The sequence below is a fragment of the Aulonocara sp. 'chitande type north' Nkhata Bay genome, linkage group LG2 (genome assembly GCF_057382095.1).
Source record: "Aulonocara sp. 'chitande type north' Nkhata Bay isolate Kocher_YH1m ecotype deep benthic linkage group LG2, A_spYH_male_GT1.1, whole genome shotgun sequence".
NCBI classification, from domain to species: domain Eukaryota; kingdom Metazoa; phylum Chordata; class Actinopteri; order Cichliformes; family Cichlidae; genus Aulonocara; species Aulonocara sp. 'chitande type north' Nkhata Bay.
Genome location: NC_141345.1, coordinates 3,846,137 through 3,861,225, shown reverse-complemented (window position 1 = coordinate 3,861,225; position 15,089 = coordinate 3,846,137). Strand labels below are relative to the sequence as shown.

The following is a 15,089-nucleotide window of genomic DNA, read 5'->3' as shown; positions in this document are numbered from 1 at the left end:
GTAAAAACACCCCATAAGCACTAAATTTGAAAACTAAAATAATTTGTCACTAGAAGAAATGTGATGCGTTCACAGACAAAAAAGGAAGAAATAAATCGGGTTCATTTCTTTTATATACTCGTTGATTTAGTCTTGCAAAATTTTGTAAACCCAGAATATTTGGAGTTGCGCTGCTGTTTTAAAACTTTACCTCTCCCTCCTCTTCTGACCAAAACACAGGAGTGTGTGCCCTGGTTGGTTACGCGCTGGATATGGGAGCCGCGCGCTGATTGGTTACCTGGTCCTCATTGTCATGCTGTCAATCCACATCACATGGTCCGGCCCCTAGGCCTATTAACAGATGAGCTTGGCGAACAAGTTTACAGACTTCTGTTTCAGAGCCGTGAAGGAAGGAGCAGTTTGAGCGGAGAGAACCTAGAAGCACCTGCAGGCACATTTGCCTCTTAAAGCAGAACTTTTTTTTTCCAAAAAAAGAAAAGAAAAACATCATCTTATGAGATCGGTCAGTACATCTACCTCTTTGACTTTTGGCGTTATTTTGTGAACTTTTTATGTGCCTGAGTGAACACTAAAAGCCGCCTGAATGTATAACATGATGGAAACCGAGCTCAAGACCCCGCTCCCGCAGTCCAACTCGGGCTCGGCGCCGGGCGCAAAGAACAACAGCGCCAGCGACCAGGAGCGGGTAAAGCGGCCGATGAACGCCTTCATGGTCTGGTCTCGGGGTCAGCGGAGAAAGATGGCTCAAGAAAACCCTAAAATGCACAACTCTGAAATCAGCAAGCGCCTCGGTGCTGACTGGAAACTTCTGACCGACAGTGAAAAGAGGCCATTCATCGACGAGGCCAAGCGTTTACGGGCTATGCACATGAAGGAGCACCCGGATTATAAATACCGTCCCCGCAGGAAGACCAAGACCTTGCTCAAGAAAGACAAGTATTCTTTGCCCGGGGGACTGTTGGCGCCAGGAACCAACCCCGTCAACAACGCTGTGTCAGTGGGGCAGCGAATGGACGGATACGCGCACATGAACGGGTGGACAAACAGTGCGTACTCCCTCATGCCGGACCAGCTGCCCTACCCTCAGCATCACAGCATGAACAGCCCACAGATTCAGCAGATGCACCGGTACGAGATGGCAGGCCTGCAGTACCCGATGATGTCTTCGGCGCAGACCTACATGAACGCAGCTTCCACATACAGCATGTCTCCAGCGTACACGCAGCAGACCACCAGCGCCATGGGACTGAGCTCCATGGCGTCAGTGTGCAAGACCGAGCCGAGCTCACCACCGCCGGCCATCACGTCCCACTCTCAGAGGGCGTGTTTGGGGGACCTGAGGGATATGATAAGCATGTACCTGCCTCCCGGCGGGGATAGCGCAGAGCATTCATCCCTGCAGAGCAGCCGGTTACACAGCGTCCATCCGCACTATCAGACCGCGGGGACTGGCGTTAATGGAACGCTACCTCTCACCCACATCTGAGAGTAGCACGCAAAAATCCCCCCACACAGACTTTTAAAAACTTTTTCAAAAAGTTACGGATACTTGAACTTGCTAAAGAGACAACGTTCAGCAGTTTTGTTTTAAAAAAAGAGAAACACGCTTTTATCTTCTGACTTGTCCATTTTAAAAGACGTTTAAATGGATCGAAACTGAACGTTGAGCCCGCCAGAGTAAATTGCGCTGCAAAGAGGCTTTTTATCGCGAGTACGAGCAATTAACTTATGTAGAAGAATTGGACTTCTATATTTTAAATGATGCCATATTTTCTCTCTATGAAAAGGCATGTGGCCTCGTGAAGGGGCTGGTGTATTTCAGAAAAGCTGGATGGAAAGTTGTTTCATAAATGTTTACACTTAATTTGTAGACTGTCAGTTGTCTCGACTGTGTCCAAATTTTGTAGTCTCCTTTTTTTTTTTTTTTTTTTTCTTCCCTTCCTCCCAGTGAACTAGGTTAAAGAAAATGTAAAGACAGTGCGGGTCGCAAACGCAAGTTTTATTTATAGTAAGATTTTTTTTTCACTTGTTTTTTGTTTTGTTTTTGTTTTTTAGCTTGTGAACCCGAAGTTTTGTCACGTAAAATGTTCAATTATTGTTTTATTTTTTGTAAAATATTCTGTTCTGTGATGGTTTTTGACAGTGTCATGTTTGCTCATTACCCTGAACGAAAAGGTTTATTTAAACTGACGTTTCTACATATTTTAAGACCATCCTCTATTCTTAAATGCTGAATAAATTTCTACGAAACGTTACTTGTGACTCCGTCTCGTGTGTATGTGTCTGTGTGTGTAATGTGAATGACGAGAATGTGATATAAAGGTGATTTAATAAATAAATAAATTATAGGCCCTTAGACAGACTGAAAGTCTTCTTTTCACAAAACCGTCTGAAGACCAAACAATTGGCATTTACATTTGTAAGATGTGTTCATAAAAATGTTTTCTCTTTGAAAATGTCAAATCAGTTGGTTATTCAAGCACTTACGATTTTCTTACACAGAAGCACAAGCAGGAGAGGAAAAATGTTTCATTGTTTTAGAAGGTATAAACATAAATTTCATTCCTGGTCTAATTTTGAACATCTGCTTAATAAGGAGTGTCATAATTCTTCATTAGATAACAGGCTATTTGTTAAAAAATATATATATATGAAATGAATGTTTGCTCTTGTTGAAAAGCTGTATGTTCCCTTAAATTCACTCAGTTTTCATAGGTCAGATGGGTTGAAAACAAACCATGTAAAAGTACTTGTTTGCTTAGGTTGGTTTTTATTTTGTCTCATTTGAATAGGTCTTTAATATACAATAATTACCTTTTTGTATATATATATTTTTAACTTTTAACTAAAATATAAAAATCTAAGATGTTTTAAACTAAAATGAATTAGACTGGCAGATCCTTATATAAGCATATTCAGATTGTATTTAAACTGGTAACATTTTTACTAAATAAGACTATACCATATACTATCAGAATATTATCTGAAATGTGATATGAAAAAGTTTACTTTAATGCGTCAGCACTCATTAACGATACTTGGTGCATCAGTGATGTACCAAGTATCGTTGATTCACAACTTTGTTTGGCAGAAAGTGTTGTATCACTTAACAATCAGTCATACAAAATGTGATCTTATTATTTCAAACTTTTATTTGATTTATATGTGAAGAGATTTAGTTCTCGTGTACCTTTTGAAACGTTTTTAAATTCTACTCTTTGTCAGTCTGTGTCTTGGTTCTGTTAAACTCTTGTCATGACTCTGAAAACTCTCTATGCTCTGATTTTTTTTTCTTCAATAAATTCTCAATTTATAAACGTGCCACATTTATAAAACTTAATCTCCTTTAATGCACGTACTGTTCCTGACGCTAAGGTGTTTTGAAGAATGGACTGGCCTGCTGTTGCAGTGTACCTTAGGATAAATAAGCCCTGGCCCACCAAGAGGGCCTAAGCGGTGGCGGTCCCGCTGGCCTTCCCACACTCCCCTTTAGGACTTGATCCACAGCTCAGCACAGCAGCCTAGATTAGCCCCACGCACCTTTGTGGAGGGAAAGATTATCCAGACCTCCCTGCATTCACTGACAGGTTTTAAGTCACTCTAGCGTGCCAGCAGCCACCCGTCACCTAATCACACTCTCCTACTCATTTTTTTTGGTAATTAAGCAGCTTTTCTCTTCCTGGTGCTCAGTGTTAGAGGAGTTTGTCATAGTCTCGTCAGAGCAATATTCATATATATATTTATTTATTTTGATTTATCAAATTCAGTAATATTGGATGACTTTCACCAATACGACTCTCTGGATAAATGCACCAACACGTGGGCTTAGGCTTAACAACTAAAGGAAAAGTATAAATATGTTGGGAGTGAAAGATTTTCTTATAACTCCAGTTTGACTCTGTTCTTTCTATAATCACCTGGATTGCCACAGAAATGTAACGTCTACTGATGATTTAGGACTTTACTGCTGTGGTTGGTGGAAGGTGTGCGCATATCTATTGACTGCGTTTGAATATTCTGGCAGTTAGGCCATCTGAGTTGGGCTCCCCACCACACCACCCCCACACCCCCTCGCTGTCCCCCTGCTGAGTGCCCAAAGGGCCTCTCTCTCTCTCGCCTGTCATGTGGAGCTCTGTGCCCACTCAGCAAGTGCAGGCATATCCCACTTCCATCTGCCTATGACCTCACAGCCCCAGTTTGTTTAACCCCCTCTCCAAAACCTAACCTAATTATAGCCCTGTAAAACATGGCTTCAGCAGATTCCCAGTGGATTCTGCCACTCTGCGTCTGTGCACACCTATCAGTCTGCCAACACAGACTCTTGACTTGACAGCAGCAGCTCCATGAGCCATGTTTCTGTCAGTCCTGTTTTTCTTAGGTCTCTCCCCATATTATGTCAGAACATGCCCTGCCAGTTGCACATTTTATGAAAGTATATAGGTAAAATAGATGGCCTAACCAATAGGAGTGTGCTTTACCTGTCCTTTTTACGTCAATGTGATGAGTGGAAAATCTGTTTGTGACATCACGTTTCCTGCTTGACTGGCTGGGCAGCTTCCAACAAGAACACACCTTCTGAGCACGCTCTCAAATCTTTATATAATCTCACACTCAAATCTGAAGCCTCCTCTAATACACAGATCAGACATCAGCTAAGAATGCAGTCTGAATGTAATGCATGAATGGATGAGTGCTATCCCTATGCCATACATTCATCGATGTGTGAAGGCCTTTGCGCCTATGACAGATTCAGACTGTACCCATTTACTGTGTCTAGTAAATCCAGGAGACCCGTTTGATCTGAGCCCGGAGAGGCCTATAGGGTGGCCTGTCCAGCTTGGGGAGGCCTGTCCGGAGTGGTGGGACCTGTGTGAGGTAATGAGATTGACAGCAAAGTGCTGTGTGTGTGTGTGTGTAGAGGTGAAGGGGGTTGGGGATGAGGTTAATCTCTCTGAACTGGGGCAGATGTTGTTAACGAGCTCCTCTCAGGTCGACTCCCTGCGTGGGAAAATGGCATCAAATCCTCCTGGGGTCAGGGCTTCTGGGCTGACCCACAGAGAGCCACCCCTCTCCACTGCACCGTCCTCTCCATTCACTCACCCACTCAACTCACACATTTGACAGCCCTCACCAGACACGGCACAAAGTCACATTTTATCTTCTTCTTATTATTATTATGATTTTATTTTTTCCCCACCTATCTTCTTTCAGCAATGTAGGTTCAGGCCCTCACATGAACCTATGTGAACACTGACGGACTAGTTGCGTGAGTGATGCAAATGTTTCATTAATGATAGCTGTGGTTGGCTCATTATACATTACACAACCACAAGGAATGCTGAGTGGGAAATGCTTCAAAGACAAGCATGCCGCCACTCAAGAAACTGCATCCGCCCAGCAGGGAGTTACCTGCGTTAATACCAAAGAAAGTAAATTAGTAGAATTACGGCCTTTATAGACTTTCAGGCACCAAAGGTAAAGCAAACTATAGAGTAGTGCACGTAGATACATTTATAATATAAATAATTGATCTCTAATTGTGTTTTCTTGACCTTCTTTGCTTCTGTGGATTTCTATAAACACCTAAGTTAAAAAAGAAATCACATTTACTTTTCAGATATTATTGTTTATACTTTTAGGGAATCTGTTTTTTACATAACTGCAGTTAAACAAAAGGGAAACTGAGCCATGTGTGCAGGATTGACCTATGTACAGACTGAATGTCCTGTAAACAAGTTAGCTGTGATGTGGCTACTGCTCATCAGTCATCTCCAGAATGGGCATGTCTCTGTACAATATCATGTCAACATGCCTGCTTTAGGGGTTATCCGGACTTAGGTTCTAATGCGAGGGTCATCCATTAAGGTGTCTGACTCTGAAGGTGTGTTTACTCTGTCCCAGCAGGTGTGTGTGAATATGAAACTTGTCAAATATAAGACGGGATTACCGCCGCTTTTGTCCCAAACAAAACAAATACAAATCACGCGAACAGCTGAAATGGGAGGAATCTTTTTTTTTTCTTTTTGTATGTTTGGAGAGTTTTTCTGATGAGAGCCCTTTGATATTTTGTTCAGCTAAGCACTGCTGAGCTTTACTTGAACTTGTTTTCGCTTGTAATTGTGGTCGGAGGAAAATGTGCGAAACCACACACACACACACACACACACACACAAAGCACACAACCCAGAATGAACCAGGATTAAGAGGCTTCTTCCTGAATAACCTGTAATGACAATTACATACAAACGGCTGGTTCTAATGTATGTTCAGGAAAGCTCAGGAAACCAAGAGAGTCACTGTCGTGTAAAAGTGCATCAGCTGCAGATGGTCTCTTTCTATAGCACACTTTACTTTGTCTATGAACACTGGAGCATGTAGTGTTGCTTCTTATTTGCCAAACTGGAATCTGATCCCGCTTTTGACCTGTCTTGGAAGCTTGGAAAAATTGGGCCAAGTGTATGTGAGCTGATGAATATAGTATGCCTAAGGACAGCAAAGTGAGTATGAGATGCTGCAAGACAATATAGAGTCAGGGGAATAAGGACTTCAGGGGATACAAGGCAGAAGATTAGGCTGCTCATCTAGGCCAGCGATATTGATTATTTTCTTAAGGACAGTGAGATAAAACACAGATTGACAGACACACAATAGTACAGTGGCGAATCTGCTCCATCAAAATCTGCCGATCATATCACTAATGTCAAGAACTCTGAACATTCGGTAACTTGTTCCAGTGTATGCTCTCCATCCAGTGTAGTTAGCGTAAAACCCCCAAAAATGCTGAAAGCCAAGTAATTGCAGTTGGATGCATCCAAAACACATCAGGACATTCAGTTTCCTGGAAGAAATGACCCGGTTGCAAGCACTTTGTCTTTTAGAGTGTGTGTGCAGTTTATGGGGGTGTAAGCCTGGGAACATGGGGGAGGTGGCACACACTCTGCTACGGGTCAGTCCTGACTGACTGTCACTTATTGATTAGTTGCCATGGAGAGTTAGTCAGGCCATCTCTCTTGGAGGTGTGTCCCTGAGGGCCAGCAGCACTGCCCAGATGAGCCTGTGAAGGCTTTGTCTGCAGGGGGTTGAAAGTGTTTGTGTGTGTGTCCGTGCATGCATGCACATCTTACGTACACTCTCACTCAAGGTTCACCCCTCCTCCTTTTGAGCCCCTGCGGGCACTTTAACTTACACTTTTTTCTCCTGAGTGGACGAACTCCTAACTAATCTGCAAAATCTCTGAGAAAATGTATCACTGTTTATGCTTACACCTCCTCCCAAGGGACTTGCTATAAAGGGAATTGTAAACAAACTGTTCAAACTTACTGAGCTGTGAAATCCCCTTCATATCCCATTCTCATGTGATCTCCACCTCTCTGTTTTTGTATTGTAATTTTTTCTATCAAAACATAGGAAGAAAGAGTAATCACACTCCATCTCTGTGGAGGGTTTACTCCACAGAGATGGAGATTCTGGACTTGGTGGTGCAGGACGTGGCAAACGACTCCAGTAAAAGCCCAGTGGGGGATGGTGATGGTGCTGGACTTTACACCTTTTGGAAATTATTTGTAGATTCAGGTCTACAGGAAGAGAAGAGGAAAATAGTAGAAACAAGGTGGAGGATGAGAGATAAAGAGGCAGAAAGATAAGGCAACTATCTGTGCTTTACAGTGTCATGGGTTCTACTGTACACATTCCATGTCTGCACTGTTCTTATTATTCTAGAGGAGTTTTCACCAGCAAAGGTGAACGTGAAAAAGGAAATGTTTGATGCAGATGGATCAGGAATTTAAATGGTCTTTATCCTGCCCACTCACTGAACACTGACAGCCTAAACCAAACTGAAGAAGGGAGAAACTGACCTATATTCTGGTGTGCGATAGAAGTTATTTATGAGTAAGTTTGTGTGCAATAAGTGTCCTGAGAACACCTTTACCTTCAAGAGGCTGCTGATATGTTTGTAATGTGATGTTCCTACCGTTAATTAGCCTTGCTCTCCTACAGCTTCTTCTTCATGTTTTGTTTTTTTTTTTTTTTTTGAGGATTTCTTGCCCATTAGTGAAAATGAAACATGTCTTTGATTGGCTTTGATTTTGTTACAATTTTCCACTTCTAATCAATACTTTGTAATGTGAGCCAGCGAGCTGATGGACATAGAGTACAAGATTTACCGCTGCAGAAACTATTTTGAATGTTTTAATTATTATACATTTTTTATTTTAAACATAAGAACGTACCTAAAGCACTCTGACCATGATGACTTCATTGTAAGTATTGCAGATTTGTCATGTACATTTTGATGTTTAAATGGTAGTAGCATACTCTAATACATAATTTACTCTGAACATGCCTAAAGTTTCAAAATGAATTAATCAGAACTGGCAGACAAGGACCGTCTGAATAAATGTAATTTCTTTGCATAAAAATGCTGGATAATAATAATGCTTTAAGTTTAAAAAATCTGTCATACAAGAAGGAAACAAACAAATAAAACTTTTAATAACAGTCTATTTCTAGAAAATATAAAGGGTCCTAATGGGGTCCCATTGAGGATTAAAGTAAAGTACAATTGTTTAGTGGCATGATGACATTGCTTTGGGCATTTTATTTTTTTAGAAGTTGTAAAATTATATTATATATAATTGCTGAGCGCAGAACTCATTAAAGTCACACAACTTTCAGCAAACTTATTTGAAAAGAAAAAAGTAAATAATGACACCAAACTGCCTACATTTTAGGGCCAATTTTAATTACATTCCCTGCACATGCAAACTTCTTTTAAAATTTCTTTTAAATTTCCCTTTGAACGGTAATACTGCTGGTTTATTTACAGCTTGTCTACAATGTAGGTCAGATTACAGCATCTCAGTATGTATATGTGATAAGAAAAAAAACAACAGCTGAAAACAACATTTTTAATTGTGCATAACTGGATGTATCCATTAATTCTCCTCCCATTCTTGTTTCTTCAAGTTTCAAGACGGTTTTTAAAAAGAAAAGGTGATCTGGAAACTTCTTCTCCTTTCAAGGATATGCGCACAAATTTCCCAGCCCGAAACTTGACAACGGGCCTCTGCTATTCCTGCCTAATATCACACCTTGGATGCATAAACATGCCTGTGCTCCACACATCACCCCACACCGGGGGGCTTGCATGGCTTTAGTGCAGCGCTGTGACACCAATCAGGGGAGATGGCGGGCTCCTTTGTCATGCAAACACCACTTGCTTCTTGTCTTATTCAAATGTCTGCCCTCTCTCTTTCTCCTCTCCCTCAGTCTCTCTCAACCCCTAGCCTGCTTCGCCCCGATCTGCCCCCCCCCCCCCTTCCCCTCCACCCCCGACTTCAGCCCTCTCTCTGTCTCTCGCTCCTTCTCAAGTCCAAGTAAATCCATGCTGAGAGAAGAGGGAGCCTCCAGGCCCGTAGCTGCTGAGGCAGGCCTCTCTCCTGGGGGTCAGCCTGTGTCTCAGCGCATGGAGCTGTTTCCACGCCCAACGAAGTCCATTTCATATTCAAATGTTACAATCAGGCCTCTGACCCACAGGGGGCTCTTTATGGTTGCGGCCCCAGGTCGCAGGGTCAAGATGGTGATTTAATAGCTCAGGCAGAGGAAAAGAGTGGGGGAGCAAAGTGATTTAGGGGATGAATGAGTAATAAAAAAGCATTTTTCCCAAGTTGTCATGTAAATTTCAATCCTTATTCAATACGAGGCTCCCTTCAAACTAGAGATCTTCGTCAATGGCTTTCTAGTGGACTTTAGCCATTCAAAATTAAGAAAGTCCATTTTCTGCTTTTACTCTTGACTTGTGGTTGTTGTAAACAGTAGCGGATGGCGAGCCCACTGAGGCTTAGGGATGGAGATAAGGAGAAGCTAAAGAGTCTTCACGCTTGTATGGTGCCACTGTGTCTCCTATGTCCTCACGCTCTGGAGTGGCCTGTTATTCCTGTCCACGAGGGTGTGTTCCCAGCACAACAACTCCTGTAACACCGGCAGTTTGGAGTGCTCATGTATGAATGTGTGATAGAGAATCAAGTTAGAGCCATGTGGGCTAACATATTGCATGTGTAGATGGTAACTCATAACTTTATGGGGAAACTAAGCTGGACTGGAGTTTCTTCACTGGCACCAGACCAGTTCTTCTGTTACTCACATGACATGTACTGTTCAGGCCTTCAATTAAACTGACTCATTGAACCACAAACAAGATCCCAAAGCCTGCTTGACATTGAAGACGGATTTATTTCTTTTCTGTTTTTCATGTCAACATTTTTATTTGATTGTACCGCTATTGTTAACATTTTCAAATTAGGAATGCTGGGCATCTGGTTAATTATTTCTAAATTAACAGATGAAAAGATTTAACAAAATGAGTCAATTTAGCTAATAGTAGTGAACTGACATCTACTCTAATCAGTCAGCATTTGCTAGAGTTTCACAGTACTCCTCAGTTTTGGGATTCTTAAAGCTCAATCAAATACAGTTTAAAATGGTTGGAAACGGGCTCTTGCAAGGCACAAAATATGGAACCAAAACATTGCTCTATCCCTTCCTAGCAGTGGCTCAAGCTCTTAGTACCACTCATTCTAATATGTGACTAATTGACTTTGAGATTTTTTTTACCCCAAATAAAATTTCACCAAAATTTCCACCCATAATTCATTTTGGTTAACTGCCATTTTTTCCTCTGTGTGACAGCGGTCATGTTATATGTTTTTTGTAGGCATGTTAGTAAAAGTGCTGAAGTGTTTGCTTTGGAGATCATTTTTATTCTCAAGATGCTATTTTAAAATGAATTCAATATGAATTAAATAAATGAGGTAACAGTAATTGAATGAGTGAATGCAATCTGTTGTTTTGTTTTACCAAATGGATCACACATCCTCTAAGGATCAGAAAACACCATCCGGCTAATACTGACAGTAACGAGTGTGTGGATGCATGTATGTGCAATAAAGAGAATAATATAATTTTTTTAAATGCTGCAGATGATCAAAATTAACCAACAAAGACTCAAAGAGCCGATAAGCATAGAAATATTAGGTCCTACAGTGTCCGATGTTACCACTTACTAGTTGGGATAAAAATAAATGAACTATAACTGGAAATATAAAAATCCAGCACATGTCCAGTAAATATTCCATTGTCTCAATGGAAAATTTACAGTGTGTTTAATTTAAAAAATGTTATTACATTTCTTTTGGTTCTTGATTTTACAACAACTTCATCTCATCTATCACCAATCCACCGATAGAGTGACCACATGTGCCTCTCTAAGTGGTATTGCAAAACATTTTTATTCCTTGTCCCTCTGTCCCACATCTTGATGCATGTCCCACTTTACCCACAGTCTCCCATTTTTCTAAAGCTTTTACTCAATGCATATGAAAGGCAGGGTTTTTATTATAGTCAGTGTGTCATAATTGGCTTAAAATTGATTAAAAAATATGCATCTATGGATATGTCGCTACTGAAATCCAAAGACTGTTGCCAGAGAGAACAGACTATACAGGAATATTTAAAGACTAAGCATGAAACCGTAAGACCCAACTTCAGCTTCTTTTTGTCCTTATTATATTTACTTAGCAAGTGAGGTGGAAAAGTTACATTCAAAATTGATATATTCAACTAACCCCCAGCACTGTCAACATCCCCAGTTTGTCCCACGTTTAGTTTGTCAGTGGGGCATAAGCCAAGTTTGAGCTATTCAGAAAGATTCATTGGAGGAGAGTACTTTGACATTATAGCGGTCACCAGCAGCAGCAGTCGCTCATGGGCCACTGCAGGACAAGGTGGGACGAGTCTCATAGTCATTACTTCTCTGCTGGTTTAGAAGTAAAGGGCTGCTCCCACCACATGGCCAGATTGCCATGCCTGCCCTCTGTCCCCTGCCACACATACCCAGCAAGGCCTGGTAGCGCCAGGCGGCACCATTCAGTTTGCACTCTTCTCACGAGCGGGAAGGCAGCGGAGCAAAACAGAGAGGTGTTGCAGGGTAGAAGGAGCACTGGCATGGAGGCAGGGTGAGGGGAAGGATGTGTGGGTTTAGAGGTTAAAACAGGGTAGGGGGTTCTGTTCCTTCCCCTCTTATCTCCCGACTGACCATTCTCTTTCCCATCCCAACGCTCCATGCACCCCCTCCTCCTTCCTTTTGTGGCCTGTGCACCTGCAGCCCTTGAGTCTGGGCAATAAAGCTGAAGGATTTGTCTGCTGGAGGTTGGAGGAAAAGTGGGGGGATCATTAGACAGCATGGGAACTAACAAAAGCCACAGGTCCAAACTGAATTTTTTCTTCTTTTTTTTTTTTGATATGGTGCTATGGCATATTCCAGAGTGATGGGATTGATGTAATGCAGTTTGACACAGAAAGAGCGAGTTTAATCAGATTTGAGTCCAGAGTTATACCCTGTTTTGGTTAGTGTCAGTGTGAATCAGTTTGATCATAATGACTCATGATCAGCTTTCAACCCTGGCCACTTCTATTCAGGGGCCTCGTGTATGTAAATGAACAAGAAGTAGAAGGAACTCCTCAACTCAAAATGAGACACTTGATTGTTTAGAGTAGCACTTTTATTTTATTTTTTTTAAAGGCAAAACATGCAAAGTTAAAAGCAATAACAGCTACGTACAAATATTCAGGCCTTATTTTGGATGTAGAAATATTTGTCCGTACTCTATTCACAAAAATCTCAAAAAAGCTTTTTTTTGTTGAATGTGTCACTCTCTCACACTAGAAAAGCATCATTCATATTTTGTACTGAATGCAAATTGTGAACTCAACGTCCGTCCTGCATTTACTGAAGCATTTGTTCCCTGTTTTCTGTTATGTTTGGATTTAAATTTCTTACAAATTTCTGTCTTATTAACACCTAGAAAACTCATTTTTCTCTTCTCTGTTCATTAAAGTTTTCAAAACTGTAACAGTTTTCAGATAACACTTTAACTTAGGAGTTAAATTATTATTATTACTAATAATACTGGACCACGTTAAAGGTAATCAAAAGCAAAATGAACTGCAGCACATTTGAACAACCACAGTTTCTTATTTCTTATTGTGATATTTTCTCTTCTCTTTAATATTACCAACAAATCTGCTGAACATAACAATTAATGATAAGAAAAACATCAGCACTTATTCCTTAAGCAGTGCCTCGTAACACCCACTTTAAATATAAATTAATCCATTTGAGTGTTTTATTGTATTTTAATGTAAAGGTTTGTAGAAAGCCAGCTGCATAAGCACAAACACACATGAAAGTAAGCGTGCCAAAAAAAGTTAGATCAAAGTGAAATAGTAGTTCAGTTTAATAAGAAGGTATAGGTGAAGATAAAATTGTTCTCAGTCATGTTCTGCAGAGTCTCTGTTCAATTCCCCACCTGTTGTAATGTTATGTTCAGTCATGTAGAACTTTTCTCTCACCAGTTGCATGCCAGACCCCCCACATTGTAAATCGGCGCGAAGGGAAAAAGATTCAGCTCTTTCAGAAAGCGCCCATGAAGGCAGAGGAAATCACTCTAAACGGTCTTAATTCTGCCATTAGATGAGAGGGAGCACTGTGGGGATTGGCTGGCCTTATGCTCCATATTCACAGAAGCAGGATGAGGCTGGGAAGCCCGCTGAGAAAATGGTGTCGTAATCAGGAGCCAGCAGTTCTGCCTGATCAGGTACACTAGCCCCCTCTTCTCGTTCCCTCCTCCTTGCCCCCTCCCCTCATTTCTCTTCCCTTCCTCTGCACCGTAAGGGGATCCTAATAAGAGTTTGGACGTACTGAGCTCCTCTTATGTGAAGACCTGGCAGGAGGGAACAGAGATGAGGCCTGAGGTGGGGGTTGAAGCTCGAGGTATGGAATTGTGGTGGTGGGATGGTGGGGGGCTTGTTTTTTTGTTCCCACATTTGATTATTCAGGTTGGCTGAACTAAATTCTAAACCCATAAAATTCGTATCCCCTCTGGGGGACCATTTGCATATATCTCAGTGCCCCCTCCCTCACATCCCAATTCCCCTTTTTTCTCAGAAAGTGAAAGAGAGGGCGAAGCAACCAGGCCTGTCTAGGCTTTAAGATGTCACCGTGGTGTGAAATATGGGCGAACAAGCAGGGTCTTTGAAACTCAAACTAACCCCCCACCAGCCTCTGAGCTTCTGCCACACACACATACAGAACCAGTCCACTGGTTGCTTTCCTTAAATAGGAATTACATTTCAAGTCAGTGGGTAGATGCCCGGCAACTTTATTTTTAGCTCTTTACACCTGAGATACTTTCAGGTAATAAGGATACGGTGTACTGTACTACATAAAAGTCTGAAAGGGAGTCATATCTGTTCAGATTAAAAAGGAAACTGCTATTGTTACACTTAGCGTCTTTCTGTTTATATGTTTAGAGTTTGCTACCTCCAGTCACACTTTCAGATATGTTTGATCATCCGTTTCTGACATGTCTATGCAAACATTAAAAAAAAAAAATGGCACGAGACAAACCGTGCCATTCTATCTGCGGGGCAAACTGCTGGAGGCTAGGAAGACGTCCAAAACTTTGATAAACATGTCAAAGCAGTAAAGCCTGGACTTGTAATTGTGCCAATTTTACTCTTACCATTGTCGGTGCAGGGGATTAATTTTCAGACAAAAATGTTCTGAAGGTCTTAAAATTCCATTTAGGATGTGTGCCCAGCAGTGTAGAAAGATGAAGGGAACACTCGTGTAGCATGGGCAAGCGCATGAAGGCAGGGCTCCATATCGCCAGTCAACCATAAGAGACACCTGTTCGTTTGTTTGGCTTGTGGGGCCGAGGTTTTGTTTTTCAGAGTGCCAACCAGGCACACTGGCACTAATTTTACTGCCCATCTGCACGGATGGGCAAAGTTAGACGATGGTCTTTGGGGGAAGGTGGGGGGGATAAAAAGGAAGGGTGTCAGGGTGGTAGGGTGAGGGGGGATACTTGATGGCATTGTGGTCACATGGGGCGAGTTGCTGTCATCCCTTAACCCTCCTCCGGAGCCCTTTCCCTCCCCCTTCCATGCCCACTCCCTGGTGCACAGGCAGAATGCAGTGTCAGGAGGGTGAACACTGAGCGCCCATTGTGTGTGCTAACCAAAGCGGA

The 15,089-nt window shown here is 41.8% G+C and overlaps 1 protein-coding gene across 1 annotated transcript; it reads left to right on the top strand.

Moving 5' to 3' along the window:
• Nucleotides 1-348: 348 nt before the first annotated feature.
• On the top strand, nucleotides 349-2,416 carry sox3 (SRY-box transcription factor 3). The gene has a single exon (XM_086302554.1). The coding sequence runs from the start codon at nucleotides 584-586 to the stop codon at nucleotides 1,484-1,486; it is 903 nt and encodes a 300-aa protein (XP_086158680.1). The 5' UTR covers nucleotides 349-583; the 3' UTR covers nucleotides 1,487-2,416.
• Nucleotides 2,417-15,089: the final 12,673 nt, after the last annotated feature.

Excerpts from the sequence above, each read along its gene's own strand:
- sox3 (XM_086302554.1), top strand. The coding sequence starts at position 584 with ATGTATAACATGATGGAAACCGAGCTCAAGACCCCGCTCCCGCAGTCC.